This window comes from Struthio camelus, chromosome 15 (assembly GCF_040807025.1).
Source record: "Struthio camelus isolate bStrCam1 chromosome 15, bStrCam1.hap1, whole genome shotgun sequence".
Lineage (NCBI taxonomy): Eukaryota > Metazoa > Chordata > Aves > Struthioniformes > Struthionidae > Struthio > Struthio camelus.
In genome coordinates this window covers 5788230-5805762 of record NC_090956.1, presented here as the reverse complement: position 1 = coordinate 5805762, position 17533 = coordinate 5788230, and the positions used below count along the sequence as shown (strand labels likewise).

General features: G+C 41.1%; 1 protein-coding gene across 2 annotated transcripts in view; it reads right to left on the bottom strand.

Moving 5' to 3' along the window:
- CARD11 (caspase recruitment domain family member 11) overlaps positions 1-17533 on the bottom strand; it is a 47571-nt gene that overhangs the window by 9777 nt on the left and 20261 nt on the right. For both annotated transcript variants that reach the window (XM_009690066.2, XM_068908465.1), the window contains exons 2-14: positions 14598-14810; positions 13825-13962; positions 12833-13158; positions 11415-11594; positions 9284-9436; positions 9061-9186; positions 8373-8570; positions 7713-7892; positions 6626-6680; positions 5352-5467; positions 4143-4246; positions 1464-1516; positions 559-691 (exon numbers count right to left, since the gene is read on the bottom strand). In XM_009690066.2, the coding sequence (XP_009688361.2) occupies positions 559-691; positions 1464-1516; positions 4143-4246; positions 5352-5467; positions 6626-6680; positions 7713-7892; positions 8373-8570; positions 9061-9186; positions 9284-9436; positions 11415-11594; positions 12833-13158; positions 13825-13962; positions 14598-14810 (1975 nt within the window). The remainder of the gene's footprint in view (positions 1-558; positions 692-1463; positions 1517-4142; positions 4247-5351; positions 5468-6625; positions 6681-7712; positions 7893-8372; positions 8571-9060; positions 9187-9283; positions 9437-11414; positions 11595-12832; positions 13159-13824; positions 13963-14597; positions 14811-17533) is intronic.

Genomic DNA, 17533 nt, shown 5'->3' with positions numbered 1-17533 from the left:
AAGAAGTAACATTTAGACAATTACCTCAGCTTTTAACAACCAGTTCAGAGTTATATGTACGCATGATAAATGAGAGACACAGAAATGAAATTTTAATGTTACCAAACACTAGAATATAATGCCTCCAGGAGAAATCTTTCTTATTACTTAATGCATTATTCTGGAAAAAAGCACCTGGACACTTTCAATTGCTCTGACATGACTGTATAACTCAGATATACAATAGCACCCCACCTGTGGCAGCAAGATAACAAGATTACAGGAATACATTTAAGCCTCTAGAACATTTTGTCCACCCCGAAGTGTTTGAAATTTTAAGATGACCTTCATTGCATCACAGAATATGAAAGGGGTCCAAAACAACATATTATATTGCTGCAGAGATAAAGAAGTAAAGACTTAACACATATCATGAGATCTGTGTGTCAAATGACAACCTGTGACATAATATTCCTGCCACTACATCTTCAGTGACTAACAGATAAATGGGAGAGCTCTACTATAGTAGCCTTTCCCCTCCATCTCAGTCTAAAATAGTTTAACTGGCATCTCAAATACCTTTCCAGAGAGAACTTTCTAAATATAGAGTTGACATGCTCAAGGTCGTAGGCATCCAGGCCTTCCGACTGATGAGAAGAAGAGGAAGAGTGCACTGAAGGAGCTCCATGTGAGTGCCTGTCATGACTGTCATCTGAAAAGGGTAACAAAAACAAAAACAAGTCCTAGAAGCGATAAAGACAAAAAAAGGGAAAGTAAAGGTTTAGCTGATCCCAGTCAAAGCTGACTGGGGGAATTCCTGATGCAGAGGAACGGCTAACGTCCACAGACCATGGCAAGGAACGCCAGTCTTGCTTACTAAACCTACCTGTTCACTCCCACCAAACAGCTGAGGTTGGAAGACTGTGGAGACCGCCTAGTCCAACCCCCTCCTCAAAGCAGCCAGCTTGAGGAGATTGCTCAGGGCCTTGTCCAGTCAGGTTTCGAATATCTCCAAGGATGGAAGCCTCCACAACTTCTCTGGGCAACCTGTTTCTGTGTCTGACCACCCTTGCAGTAAAAAGGCTTTTTCTTATGTTTACATTGAATTTTCCGTGTTTCAATTTGTACCTATTGCTTCTTGTCCTTTAACTGAGTATCAATGAGAGGAGTCTGCCTCTGTCCTTTCTACCCCTTCCCCTCTCAGTTTGATGCCTTCCTTATTTTAAGGCTGGAGGTCTCCTTATCAGCCTGTAAACCTCATCAACTAAGACTCATTCAGCCTAATCTTCCACTTACTTTTTCCACTGCTTCCTTATTCTCACCACTAGCTGATCCTCTGCCTTTCTGTTATGATGATCTGATTTAAATTCTTCTCAGGCTATGTGTCCTGTCTTATTTAGACTGTGAGTTGATTACTTGAGAGTATCTGTAGCTGGTAATCATAGCTCATACTTAAACTATATACATGATACACTCTTGCTTACCATCTAGCTCCAAAGCATCGTATCCAAAGCTGTCATTGTCTTCTTCAACCAGGCTGGAATTAAAAACAAAATATGAGACAGTGGGAGACAGAAAGATGTCCACTTTCCAGCTTTCAGCAGATTTCATTAAATTCTGAAGGAGGAATCTGTGGAAAAGGAAGGTGTTGGAGGTATCGGATAAAGCAGCTGCTCAGGTGCAAAAAAATAAGCAATGGTGATGTGCTTGTGGGCCGCAGAAAGAAGTAAAAGGGTGGCAGGATATGGGAAGGGGCAGATGAAGGGGCAAGAAGATTCAGAAAAAGGAACTGCTAGCAGCAGTGAGTGAATGAAGATTTTGCTGAAGGCAAAGGGGGCTGATGACTGATGGTCTCTTCTGAGTGACTCGCACATGCTTCAGCGCTACAATACAACGATATAATGATTGCATAACACCTGCTGTACACTGCAGTACGGCTTTTTTCACTATAGATCTAAAATGTCAGGATGGACATAGGCAAGGCAAAGAAAGTAACTGAGGTGCATCAGGAAAGGAATAATTTTACCTGTTTGATTTAAAGTACTTGAAGCATTTTGCAACAGCTTAATGGTACCTCACACGGCTACTCAGGTACCTACAGCAAGAGAACAGTATGGTGTACTCTTGCACAGTCAGCATGTGAGCTCTGCACAGAAACTCTCACTCCACAGCTCTGGACCCAATCCAGCTCCCACTGACATCAGTCAGCTACAACCTTTCCTTTTAAAGGTGACTAGATTGGTTGGCCTATAAAACAGTTAAAATGCACCAATTTTTGCCCTTAAAGGGATATTGGGGATGTCCAGCCAAGTGAATTTCACTAGAAGGGATTGATTAAAGCATGCCCCTTAGTTACAAAGCTGTTTAAATAATAACCGCTGTTTTTTCCCCATTCAGAATGATTTGTAGTTCTCCTGTGGAGCTGATATTCTGCACATTTGGCTTCAGGTGAAGGATGAATTTTTGCAGTATATCTGGGAAGAATCAGCTATCTTTACACTGTGCATAAGCAAGGAAAAAATACTCTTTTTCTACTGTATTAAATTATTATTTCACTTTTTTCACACAAACCAAAATCAGATGAACTGTGAAACCTGAAACTTGGCATGCAAATAGCAATTACTCTGGATGATGCTCACAAAAAAGTTTTACAAATAGCTTAGCAGGCTAATTATAATGTTACAAAAACAGAGAAATCACTTTTGGGAATGCTCTAGAGATACTTGACTTCAGCGATTATTAACAAAATAAGGCCATATTCCCACCTTGCTAAGCTAGAGTACCTTCTCCCTCCCCCTGCCAGGGGAAAAGAGCATCTAATATGAGGCATATTTTTAAATTTCAGTACATCTCAGTCTTCCAGTGCCTTAACATATGGAACAGAACACAGTCAGAGATGTAGTAACAGAAGGCCACAAGATGAAAAATATCTGTGTACTCCTTACTGCTTTCTGTCATATACTGCTAACATTTAAATGTTCAGGCATGCAACGGTTTTTCAACCTGAAACATGAAACATAAAACTCAGAATCAAAACAACCCTTTTTTCCCATTTTGAATTAACACAAGTTATATACGGTTCAAAAAGGGCCTTGGAAGACAATGCAGGAAAACTGCAAGGAGACTAGAATAGATCACTCTGCCTAAAACCTCTGCAGCCTAGGAAACTGTGAGAGAGAACAAGTTGAGGATGCTCTCAATAAGCACTAATAAAGATGTAAATCCTCTACATATAGAACTCTCTTTTAAATTTGTTTACTTGGGCTTTGTTATTCTTTTCTCCAAAAGGAATGAAGAGATGGTGTTTTGTTTTTATGACACTGTTTCCAGTGTGTATTTCTATCTTCCGACAGTTCTGATATCAGAAATATCTGTTTCTGATATCTCCTGATACAAACAGTGATGCTATTGACACCAACACCAAAAACAGTATTTCCAAGTATCATAATGCTATAAAACATTTAGAAAAGGGGTCAGTGCCAGTTAGGGGATGGTGAGGTAGGCAGGATCTTCTGGCCACTAACTTCCCCAGCTGATCTGACTTCATTTGCAGGGGAAGTACTGAAGGGCCATGACCTAACAGAAGTGGAAGCTGCAGCAGCAGGAGAAACAGAGGCAATAAATCTCTCTGCCCCCATCACCATGCTGAGACACAGAGCTCTGAGTCCAACAAAAACCCCTCCCTCCCTCAGTCCTCCCCCAGAACACCCCGCCTCTCACAGATACTCAGCAACTCCACTCTATTTTGGCACTTTGCTGAGGAGAAGGAGGAGGTTTGAGAGAAGCGGACAAGGACAGGGAGAGAGACACAGGCAGCAGGGGGCTGGCAAGCAAAAAGCGGAGCCAGCTACAAAGGTACAGCATGTGCTCTGATAGCGCTGGTGCCTAGTCATTTCAATATTGTTTGTTATTACACACCCTAGAAAAGGCAATGATGCAGTCGTATCAACGCATCATTCACCCTGCAGAACCATCAGAGACTCCTGAGTGTTTTTGAAAAGATTAGGGATGAAGGTCTGCAGCCCTAAAACGTTCAGGAATTTAGTCCTACTGCCTAATAGGAACTCTCCAACTGGAGAGAGACACAAAGACATCCAGCGCACCATTTGCCTCCTCCTTGTGACAACAGGTTCCTGCCCTATTTCACCAGTGTGGCTACCTACCTGCAATGAGGGGCGTCTTCTTTGCAACGGCGGACTATTGAATCATTTCCTGGAGGCTCCGGAGTGGTAGACATGATACTGTCATTGCGATTTCTCAAGGTTTGCTTTTAAAAAACAACGACAGGAAGAACGTTCATATTAGATGCACTATCATTTCTAAATTGCAGAAATGTTAACTTGCTAGCTTGCACATCCAACACTAAGAAAAATTGATTCCAGGCTAATAGAATGCTACCTACAGGAACATTCACATTCATTCAGTCCAGGGTCGTAGCTATATATATGTTTTCCGTACTGGCACAGTATCTTTTTCTGTGACCACATAAAAATTTTAACTTTATCCTTGATGTGTGGAGTATATTTTGCACAGCTGACATACAGTAGGGGATAAAGAATAAGAAAATTACAGATCTCCATATACTCAATCATTAAACTAGTACACCAGTTTGGAGACTAAACTCTAGATTTTACTAACACGAAGAGAGTGTAACTCATGAAGGTATTCAATAGATATTCCAAAGAATATTCCTAAAAACAGCTAAGCTTATTATGCAAGGCAGAGAGTTCTTCCCTGGCTATTCTTGGGTACAATTTTAATTTCCTGGGGGCAGAATTTCTCATGGTGTTCTAGCAAGATGTTTTGTTCTTTGTTATTAACACTCTGCAAGAGCATCCCCTCTGTCTGCTTGTCCTACTGTGTCAGTGCTCACATAGGTATAATGGAATATCTACCCCAGGAGATTATGGGGATACAGCAAGCAGGGGAGAAATGGTTTGGCTACGATATGCAGAAATTTCCAACTGTGATCTGCACCCCTTTTTTGACTCACTGTTACTTATACACAGGAAAGGCACGAGAAAATTCCAAAAGAATTTTGAAAATGCTTCTTAAAATAAATTACAAGCAGCTTTTAAAGAACATCTCTTCTTTCTAACAGTAAATGTTAAATGGCATAAAGAGACAGCGAGAGGTCATAAATACCTTTGAAATTTCTTTAAATAAACATAAACCAGTTATGTGATTTTGGAAAAGGTTAATAACATGGTTCTAACAATGCTGGTAAAAGGATTAAGGGAGCCTCTGGCAACAGCCTTGAATTTGATCACAGCTGGGATGCTAGTGAAGTGCTAATACTGAGTTGCAAGAGCTCTGAACCGCATTAGGAGAGAAGGTCATAGACAGGCACGGGGCATCTGAACACTCCTTACAATTTTGCTGACTTCACAGCTGCCGATGGAGTTACTGATGGAAACAGGATTAGAGGAACTAGTGTCTGTGCGGCCGTTGCTGGCATCAGCCCCATCTTCATCCTGTACTCTAACTGCTGCACTCACAGATGAGAGACAAAAATACGGATACTAAAGAAAATTATGTTAGATCACTTTCAATATAGTCTTTCATTTTTGCAGTGACACTTAGCATTACCCTTCAATTTCCATTTATCCTGTTTCCCTCCTCCCTTACCAGACTGAGGTTTCAGGAAATGCCCTCTGCTTTCCTGCTCTGGCCTCCTTTCCTTCACTTTCAGTTGCCCAACCAAATACAAAAATGCACACAACACTGGCAAACCTCTTGCCTGCTTTCTCTCTTTCAGCCTCTCCTGTATTTTTTTATTAGATCTATGAATACCAATTACCAAATTGAATAAAGATTGTACCCTTATTCATGTTTTAACTTCATCAGCTTGATCTGGCAATCTGCAGCAAGGATGGCTCACTGAATTACACTCAGATAGATTTACATCAGGGACTAAGAAGCCTAAGATCTCTCAGCAGCCCCAGCTAGCACAGTGTGCATGCTTTTGTAGACTTCTGCTTTCCCTTCCTCAGTACCTCCAATTTGGACTAAGGTTGCACATTCCCCGATACAAAACATACTGTTTAATATTCAATGTCTTGGAACAGAAACCATGCCTCCCATCATATTTTGGACAACAGCAAGCACGCTGCGGCACAAAGCAAATAAAGGAAGTGCTGCCTAAGACGTTATTTGGTTTGAGAACAGTCTTAAATAAATAAGAGGAATTAGGGGAAGGGGAAGCTCAAACATGAGCATGCACCCACTAATTTGGTAACTTGGCAGCTGGTTGAAAGGCAAAGGGACTCATTAGATGATCACTAGATTGGGGGTCTCTCCACTAGAAAGATTTTACCAACAGCAAAAAGAGAATAGTATAATGACTTTTAATACAGATATTATTCTAATGCCTTTAAAAATTTTATAAACTAAAAGGAAAATTAAGCAAATATAGAACACTGAAATAAGTTATGTATCTGTGGAGGTGTCTTTGGATGGAAAGGACAATCCGATACGACACTTGACTACTTCCAATTATGACATTATTCACTATGAAAGAAACTGCCCATTTTAGAGACTGAGTTAAGAATTTCTGTGCTGGCATGTTTGTTAAAACAACCAAAAGAGATGGAACGGAGGAGACAAAGCAAGAGAAAAGGAATAAGGACGAGGTACTCTTTCTGACCTTGAAACTCTGATGTTTTGTTCATACTGACAGGGGATTTAGCTCTTGGATTTATCTAAAAGAAAGAGGATAAAAAAATAAACAAAAAACAAATGCAGGATATTTGCCATACTCTGTAAAACAGATATTTTCACCACTTTTCACTGTTATGCTGCAATATGTATGTTCTCATTTAAACAACAGAACCCACAATTTAGAAGATATTTAGGTATCTAAATTCCACTGCAATGAATGAGAGATAGCTACCTAACTGCCTTAAAAGTCTGGCCCAAATACATTGTAATTTCCAGATTCTGCTGAGGGAACAAAAAGACAAAAGGTGAAGTGGGTGCCTTGGGACTGGTTTCAGGCAGCTGTTAATACAACAGGCATCCTTTTGGAGCGTACAATGTAAAAAATGCAACTCTATTGCCGTAAGTAATAACGACGGTCAAAGCTCAAAAAGGTTATGAAGGGCAGGGAGAATACAAGTGCACACGGAAGGAAATAGAAGCTCAAAACTCTGAATGTTAGATTGTATATTTTTTACAATTCATGAATATAGTGTCAGGTAACTGCTGTATGACTGCAGCTAGTCTGTGAAATCAAGGACCTAACTCATGCTACCCCTTATTCTTAAGTGAGAGGAAACTGCCATAATTTAATTCTAAATTAGGCAGTTAATTTTGCTCTAGACTCTGTCCATTTTTTTCTATTATTCCTTCTAGCTGATGTAAGCTTTTCCACCAGTGCCTCATTTTCAGTCTTCAATTCCTTGTGTGTTGGACTTTGGGCATGATACCATTTTTTCCTCACTATTGTTAAGAAGGCAAAGAATCAATTTAATGAAAATGCTTAAAGAATGTGAATGAACAGCAAAAACCATGAACACACAAAATGGAGAAAAGGGGCAGAAAACGGTCTATGAAGCCTGACTACATCTGCTCCTCAATATACACATCTTCACAGGGCAATAACTGACAGCTCACTATCATATATAAACCTATGCCTATCTTTATAGCACAACGTTTTTGGAGGCACAACCACAACATGCATTATGTCTCCTAGTCCCTGAACTACACCGCTCCAGCCTCGCATTGAGACACACCTGGATTCCCTTTAGGTTCACTCTTCTCTTGAGTCGGGCTTGGTCAGGCAAGAAGAATTTGTTGTCTTCTGGAGACTCTTCAGAAGTGGAGGAGTCATCTGCTTCCTGACCATTGGCTTTTGGGCTAGGAGCTCCAAAGGTCTGGGAAATAATGGTAATGGGCAGATTCCGTGGCAAACTCTAAAGATCAGAAAGAAATAATTTACTTCTGAGAAGAGCTGGGCACAACTCCTCATGACCTCCTGTTTGAACTGTCTGTGAATCCAGTGTACCAGAAGCTCATGCAGAATGTGTTTCCTGTCCCAAACAAGTAACTTAGATTGATTCCGTGGGGATTTCTGGTCACTGGGGCACATTCCTTAGCAGACATATTTGCAGTTTCTACCCCAGAACAGAAATTCATTGTCTTTCTGTATTTCTTTCCCTTCCACCTAACATCAAGCTGTGGAACGCCAGCCTTTGAGAAGCTGTGTGCATGACACAGCCAGCTTGGATCCCACTGTACTGAAGAACTTCTCACAACATTGACATTTAGTAGAAGGAAGTTATGCTTTCAGCTAATTCATGAGGGAAATTTAAAAAGCCCTCTCTCCCCTTCACACTGAAATGTTTTTAAGACCAAGTCTTAAAGGTAAGAAGGCCTGACTTCCTTAAGCCTACCTGGTCATGAAAATTATTGTCCTTAGAGAGACGACGGAGTTTGCACTCTAGGTTAACAATGCAAGCCTCTTTCCGAACCACTTCAATTCGGAGTTCATCATTTCTCTCTTCCAGCTCTCGAATCTGCTTCCTGTATTTATCCTTTTCAATCAGACACTGTGAGTACTGTGTCTGAGCCTCATCACGGGAACGGAAGGCCTGCAGCAGAGAGGAAAAATCTGTTTTGCACAGAGACACCAGATACCTTCCCCTTGTGGTTCAGATAGTAAGGTCTTTGGAATGGGGACTTCAGAACTGGCGACCATCCATCACTTAATACAGCAATTAGGACCAGGATGTGACACAGTAGTACCATTAAAAATTATGATGATAGGGGTGGTTCATTTCCAGCTCCCTTGTAATTGGTGGCAATACACTCCAGAGTGCAAGCTGAACTACCTGACACTAACATACAGCCTATGGCAGCAGCTGTTAAGAACTTGGTCCTGTCTGAAAGATGCTACACTGTGGAAACAGCTCAATATTATCCTGTGCTTAATGACCTTTACACAAATTCCAGGAAGCAGTCATTTCTTGTAACTGTTTATTTTTTAATGGTATTTTGAGTCCAGTTACCCTCAATTCCCAGAAGTGATATACAAGAGACAGGCTTTGCTACTAATCTTCCCCCACTTTAAATGTCAGATACCTGATCTCGCTCCTTTTCCACCTCCTCCAGCTGTATCATCACAGTGTTCATACGGTGTTTGTACATCTCACAGTCTTTCCCTAGCGTTGAACACTTCAACTCCAAGTCTTCTTTCTCTTCAAGGTACTGTAAATGACACACACTGTTAACCACCACTGCTCTCGGAAATCTTTTGGGCAGTAGCCTGAGATATCTCATTTCTTTCTATCCTTCCATTTCTCACCTTGTCTCTCAAGTCCTCCACATGGCGAATCTCTTCTTGGAGATTAAAGATCTTGTTGACCAACTCATGACGATCTTCTAGTGCCTCCTTACGGTCATGTTCCAGAATATCCAAAATGGCTTTGTCCGAATCTGGCAAGCTCCGCTTGTCAGCCTGAGGAAAGAAGTTTTTAAGAGAGAGGCCCAGGAAAGAAAACAGAGTATTATACAGGAAAAAGAAACAGGACAGGAACAAACAAGAGGAACAGAAAATAAACATGGTCTTATAATGGAAAAGTAGGAGAAGAGATGCACATTTATTCATATTTTAAAATAAAGTCAAAAAAGATGAAAAAAGCCTGTTTTGCTGTCAGAATGATCTGATGAAGGAACTGGTTTACTTTTTTATTGTACTGGTTATAGTTTGATCCATTTGGGATGCAGTGACAATTCTTCACTCCAAGCCCTGCATTCGAAACTCTTCTTTATTAATCAGCTCTCATTGAGCACAAAATTCACCCTTTACCAAAGGGCAGGGCCTAAGAAAACATGCAGGGGAATTTTTAAAGCATGCATAGGCTTTACAGAGCTATGTTGAGTGAATATTAAACATGCATGGAGTAACTTGTACCACAGCTTCACTTTCCACAGTGTCCAAAAATATTTTTCTTTCAGACCTAAAATTAACATGATTTTTAGAGCAGATTCTAACAAATAAATCGTCAGCCAAAATCAGCCATAAATGGAAGATGAAAAAGGCACAAAATGCAAGCAATGACATGCATATTTATTTTTAAAATATGTAGGTTAAGTTGGAGATTTCACTGATATTTTCCTCACTTAATACAGTAAGCATTTCTAAGACAAATTGCCCTTTGTTTATTTATATTTTCACTTAGGACAATACTAATTGTAATTCAATCCTATTTTTTGATATTTTCAGATTATTTTTCTGCTTCTTTAGGTGTTATAAGACTCTTTCTGTTAATATAAGAGCTTCTACGTGGACTAGAACTCATAGAACCTTCTATACCATGCCCTTTTTCAACCTTTGAACTGGATTTGCATTAGACCTAAGAATTGTTAGGCACTGCTAGAGACTACAGTCATATTCTGAAATGCACATATAGTGATAATCTTTATAAAGTGTCACTTTAAAAGGACATAAGACTTTTCCAGCAAAGTTCTGAGGATTGTCACATACATCCTAATACTTGGCTAAGCTCTTCACAGTGTAACACAGAGCTAAATTAGCTGTAAGTTATCCTTTTTTTGCCATCTAGCCAAATAAAGGTTACTGGAGAAACTTGTGCAAGTTACAGCAATTTTCTGTGGGGCGTTCTTGTAATGAGGGACCCCACAAGTAAGGAAACCTTTATCACCCCCTTCTTCATCAAGACCTTTCGGCACAGATATGACAATAGTACAAAACAGGGTATGTAGACTCACTATTAGAAATTTCTAGGCTGCCTATTTAAGGCAGCTTTGTAGTGACAGGCTGATACAAAGAACCACAGCGGGGTTAAGACGTGAAATTGAATGCTCAGCAATTAAATAGGTGCACTTTGCCTCTTGAAAGATCCAGTCTCGCACGTACAGCTTCATTTATTAGATCACAGGTTTTTTTGTACAATTCCTCCTCGTACACGTGTTTGTGCGAAGAGTACTACAGACGGCTGGGAGCTATACACCCTTCTGTTGTTTCAAACTTTGCACTTACGCTCATTGGAGCTTTGGAGGCAGAGGTTTCACTCAGCACTTCCCAGCACTGTAACAGGAGCATTTACTGAGTTTGAGGTGAGGAGTGGTAGCAGAGACCATGCTACTCCCTCTTGTTCATAGAGTTACCAGTTTCCCAATTACAGACTGAACTCCCTGTCCCATATTGAAAATATGTGGGAGCTGTCACCATCTGCTGCTTCTCTGTCTCACTCTCACAGCCTCATCCAGACTCTCAGATCCTTCAGTGTGGCAGCCAACGCAGGCTGTGAGGAGATGCAGGGTATGTGAGACAGTATGGGAGGAGAGTGTGGGGGTGCCTGGGAGGAAAGGAGTGCTGAAGCCTGCTCAATCCATCATTTGGATAAGGAGGAGGCATAAAAGTTGAAGTGTCTAGAATTTTAAATTTTAAATGTAGTGACTGGCGTTTATACCTGAATGATGGATTGTAACTCCTGGATTTTTGTCTTCATCATCTCATTCTCCCGCTCCAGCTCCAGCACCTGTTCCTTTTTCGGTCGGTTTTCAATATCATTTTTCAGCTTCAGTGACTGGTTCCTCTCCAGCTTGCATTCCTCTTCCACTTTGTTCAAGCGATGCTTCAGCTGGTCAATCTAGAGCAGCCAGGGAGCAGTGAAAAGGTGAAACAGGAAAGCAAAGAAATAATTCTTAGCTGTGGTATGGACAGCTCTCAAAACAGTCTCACTTTGAGCTGAAAACACACTGCCACAGGTGGGGAAAAAAAGCTTAAATTGTTACTGCTAACAAGCAGCAGATAAGTGGGTGTGTGGAGAGTCTGTCAACGTCCAAAATTGAACTTTTGAACTCTCAAGTAGAAGCCTGCTACTTGCTAGCTACAACTGGTACAGGCTGGCTGTAAATTTTGACAACACCTGGACTAAACAAAAGTGGCACATCCTGAATCATCCAATTAATAAACAGACGTGAGACTATTTACACTGGGGACACTGAGGGCTAGGGGTTCTGGAAAGAAGAGGTGGTGCTGGAAAGAAAGGTTCCCAAAAAGAAGTGGTTTTGGAAAGAAGAAGGTGGCCTGGAAAGAAGAAGATGAAGATCCTGGCTAGAGGAAAGACCCTGGAAGTGTAGGAAGATCCTGGAGATCGGAGAGAGGAGTGGAGATGAAGGCTAGGGGATGCTCAGGGACCTTCGCTGGTAACACCTGAGACTGGTAACTGCGAGCAGTGGCACAGCACGAACCCACACGCCTTTCCTGCACCAGCAGCGATCTCCCTGCAGGGAAGTCGAGACCTAGAGAATGCAGTGCTGGCAGGGGTGGGTGATGGAGTGCATGAGTGTGTGAAATGATCAAGTAGGGTAAAAGGTCTAATCTCATTGGTTCTTAAATAAAACCCAGCATCCAGATCCACTTGGTGGAACACTCCACCAGAGTCATTTACTCTGTGCTGCCCTTGACACAAGCACGAATTTTATGGCGTTTGAAGTATTTCCCTTCTATTTCCTAAACGGCCTCAAACTGTTCCAATGCCCTACGTGAGAATTTTTGAATAAACCACCAGCAACTGCAGTGAAAACCTGGACAACTGCCCCAATATATCATCGAGCCTGAAAGTGTAAAATTATGTTTTTAGCAAATAGCATTTTGTTTTTAAATATGTTACGCTAATCCATCACAAGTCTGTAAATTATCTACCATTAATATACATCACGGCAGCAGACATTTCTGTATATCATGCCTTTAATCACCTGGATGAGCAAAACAAATGAAAGTTCCACACCTTCCTACCGTAAGAGAAGGTCTCATTTTGCCCGCTGCCACTGGCATCCTCCATTGCTGCTTTCTAATTAAAGTAGCCCAGAGCATGTCTCTCACCTCTAACTGGAGGTCTCGGCTCCTCATCACAGCCATATTTTTCTCTTCACTCAGCTGGGCATATCGCATGGCCAGATTGTAGTTTTCATCCTTCACCTTGACCAGCTCATCATTGTAGTTGTTTCTCTCCTCCTTCATCTTGTTGTATCTCTCCTGGAAGGTCAGCAGCTCTATCTTGTTCAATTTCAGTTGCTTTCTCTCATCCTCCAACTGGCGAGACTTAGCCAAGAGTTCACAGCGCTGCACATCTTTTGTCTTTACTTGCTGCTGAAGCTTAATGATCTCATTCATTAGGAAATGGGTAAGGCCTTCATGTCCCTCCTCCACTGAAATTATTTGAACAGTTTATCAACTTCTAATAGAGTAACTTAATACTAGAGTAGGATTCAGCAGAGCTGAGTAAGAAACAAATGCCCCAGAATATGCATGGAGGTAGAATATGCGCTCACACACATACATGCATATTTAAATATCTAAGTGGTAACAGTACCAATATTACACAGCCTACTACTACCAGAATCCCAATATACAGACATACTTTATGTCTGGGCAGAGTATGAAGCCTTTACACTTGTCTCATTGCTTCAGCTGAGCTGATGGGCCTGTGAAAATAGCACAAACTTTGTAAAATGAATCCATACATGTACAATTAACCTGAATGCTTCAAATCTATTGCACATGTAGATCATCAGTGTAAGTTTAGTCCACTGTTCCAGTGTTTCTTCTCTTGAGATTTCTTGCAATGCCTATCATTCCATCTGAACCTCTTCAGCCTCATTCAGACCACTGGGCTGTTTCTTTTCTTTATACCTTATCTATTGCTATCCTTTTTCACCTTGAAGGAGACTGAAAAACTGAGTCTACCACAGGGCACTGTAGGATGCTACTAGAAGACTAGGTTTTATTACCATTTCTCATCTGAAAAATCAAACCCAGTCTTCAATGTAGTCCTCACTGTTTCATCAGGCTCCTTTGAGACTGATTCTACTCACCAACAATAGTGGAAAATCTCCGTGTAGGCTCTTTCCCTGTCACCAGTTTGTAGAGTTCGGGATAGTAAAACTCCAGGCTCTCCAAGAAAACAACATAGCCCCTTTGGCCCTTGGTGTGAAGAATGTCCAGCAGTCGGCCTAAATACAGCCCACAGAGAAAAGAGTGAGAGATGACATAACAGCGCTATGAGTAGCGTAAGCAGGTACCCTATCCCAGAAGTCAAGCCTGTTTAAGGTTTGTCTCTGCCACAGCAATGCACTGTGAAAAAGCTGGCTGATCAATAGAGTTCAGTGGAACCCATAAAGTAATGCTATGCATTCTCTATGTTTGTGCTGATTGCTATTCCAAAGGAGTGCAAGCAAATTGGTCTCTGGAACAGAAATTTCAAAAGATGTGGTATTCAGTGCAGCCCTTACCAGGCAGTACTGAAACACTAGGATGGCAGCAACAAATCATGAAGCACCGCAAGACAGCTGAGAGCCTACTCCAGGAACGGCAATAGCTGCTGCTTGTTTTAACCGAAATGTTTGCCAGGACGGTGACGGGAGTATGAGCCCAATGAGCTCCAGTGTGCACAACACTGATGAGAATCATTGTTACCAAAATAGCTCTTTTCTGCAGCAGCAGATTCCCCCCTTTACATTAAATCTCACATAAATGAGATACAGGTTTCCCATCGTAACCTGTAATTTGATACAGGCTCCCCCTTAGTCTCAGTAAAATAACACTGTTCAGATAGGGGTGCAGATGTAGCCATTCATGAAATAATTACCCGCTCGGTTAATTTTGGAGGGAAGCATAAGTGAGTTGAGCACTTCATCCTCATCTTGCTCATCAATTACTTTACACTGCCGTAGGTATGGGGTCAGTTTGGCTGGATTGATGTACCGGCTCAGCATGTGACGGTTGCATTCTACATTCTCCCACAAAGCTTCCTCCTCATCTTTCAACGTCTCCAGGCAGTCATCCATCTCTGGCTCTCCTCCTTAACAAGGAAAACAATGAGTAAATGAACACTGAAGAGGACGGTTTCTAATCTGTTACTTTTTTGTGCTTTCCTGTCACATAGGATGAGCTTAGAATAACCTCGGATGAATGCTGAATTTGCCCTGTACTAAAACTGTACTGAAGTGCAGCCTGTCCACAACTCATCTGGAAAGTGACAGTTCGGAAAAGTTCTGTCCTGACTCTATGAACTATTGCATATTGCTGTTTAATTATGAATCTGTAGCTCAGCTAACTCCATGAAGGTCTCTACAAGTCAAAGAATCTCTCTTCATAAGGGAAGCAATGGTAAAGGACACAATTTGATGCAAGAAAGGGCATGAATGTATGGAGCGCTAACCACAAAGAAATACTCACTACAGGCAACTAAGGCTTTCATTCTCACTTCCTTTGTCCTTCCCAGCCGTACTGATTTGAACATGCGCTTTTTCCTATATATACGTAATGAGCCAACACATGTAAATGACTGCACCTGAATATCTAAGAACAGCTAATTCACAGGCAAGTACCTAGGTATGTCTGCCTTCTACAGCCGTATGCAGGATTGACTGATGCGTAGGCATGAATGTAAGTACCTGTGAGTTCGGACCTTGGCTTTCTGTGCATGAATGGATAAGTATGAGCATTTTTGAAAATGTTCTTGACTCATGCAAATATTATCACATGATCTCTGAGTGCTTGCTAAGCAATTTCCTGCCAACTCCTATTCTATGACCAGCTCATTAAAGAAGGTTTTAGGGCAGGCAATAATGAGGGGAGAAAACTTGTACTAAAGTGAGTCAGTAGTAAAGAAACTTGGCAAAAATCAAACCTGGAATCCTCTGCCTCCTAAATTCTGTAACAAATGTAAAGGTTTGAAACAAGCCTGATTTTTGAATTCTTTCTTTTTCAAGAACTTACAATCCAGGCAGCACAAGGAAGTTAAGCTGCTATTTCAAGAGTTGCTTTAGCCCATCAGAGACCATGATGTAAGAACACGCAGTTCTTTGGCCATATGAGAAGAGAGCTGCACTTTATGAGACTCTGCTGTTAATCGGTAACTAAAGACCTCAAAAGGCACACATTTGTTTTTCCTGGACTAGAGGAACTCTGCCATTGTGTTACAAATTTCTCAGCTTTCAACTTAGGAGCTGCAAAACAGACTGTAACACTGAAAATCACCAGGCAGAACCAGCTATTGATCTACATTGCTAGGGGCTATTAACTCCTTCTCATTATGGAAACTAAAAATGCAAGAGCTAGCCTGCTAACTAATGTTTTTGAGAATGTTTTTCTATCATAATTAAATGCAGAATAGTCCTACAAAAATGTTTGTTCTTTATTTGGTGCTTTCAAAGACCTTCCTAAGCTGTCCAAAATCCTAGGCTATGGTTCAGTATCTCTTTGAGAAAAATTTGGGTTTCCCATACAACGGACAGGCTAGGGGAACACTACTAGAGGTTGTACTGTCATTTCTTTCACTCTTGTACCTCTCCCAGAGTTCTCTTCTTGGTAGTTTCCACATCCCAGAAACCACTTCTTCAACGTTTGCTCTGCTGATGGCTTTGAGATTTTAGCACTCCATTGTCTGCTATTAAACAGGCCAGGACTGGCAATGATCCTCAAAGGGAAAGGAAGACCAGGCCTGCCTGATGGGAGCCAGAATCACAGGGACATGGCTCTTGCTACGGGAAAGTGACTCTGGGCTTACGAACTCATTACAAACTGCATGAAATTGTAAGGGAACAAATCTTACTGAATGCCAGTATTTACATGTGGTAAAGACAACACTGCAGCAATGAACAGCACACAGAGAAAACAGGAAAAAAGGCTATATAAAGCAGATAGCGGTGGGAGGACTGCTAAAGATTAAATAGATTAATCTCATGATTCTCATGAACCTTACTCTCCACCGTTGTTCTGGAAATAACGCTATTTTACTTCCAAGGTGAATTAACAAACGCTACATAATTTGAGAAGCTGAGCTTTTGGGAATAGAAGGTAGTAAAGCAGAGCTTTAGTCATCTTACAGCCACAGCTATTCTACTGCATCTAAAGAAACATGTGTTGTAGGCTGTTTGATTTTGGGGAGGTTACCAGTAAGCTCACATATGGACCTCAGAGCACAAAAGAAACACTTGCCTGAAGCTGGCAGAATGTAAGACCTCTTCTAGTCTAGTTTGGTGCACTGAACCAAATTATTACATTCTCTGTCAGTAGTTCCCTCAGGACATTAGCAAGGAATTTCTCCATCAAATGGTTCAAAGAAGAGTTCATTCATCGGTGTAATTCTCAACATGAATACAGTTCTCACATGACATTAAAAATACCTTTATCAAATTGCCCCTCATTTACTGACATAACATGTCCATATATTATTTTGGGGACATGATATTTAATGAGAAACTAGTTAAGTATATCGCATGAGTGGCTAAGAGATTTAAACGGAAAAGAAATTTCTGGCACCACACACTTATTTAATATAGACTATTATCAGGAGAAATGCCCTTAAAAATAATCTAAGAGAAGTGACTCCTAGTTGCTACATAGGAATCTCAGAATCTTCCTTTTGCTTCCTTCTTTGGATTTCCACCCTGGAAACGCCCTGCCAGAACAACAGTTAAGCTCTCTGCTAGATCTCTGCGCTGTCGCTCATCCTCTCCGAGGGATTACAGCTGGCATTATATACAACATATAGCATTCTTCTCTTCTCTAGAGCTTGGA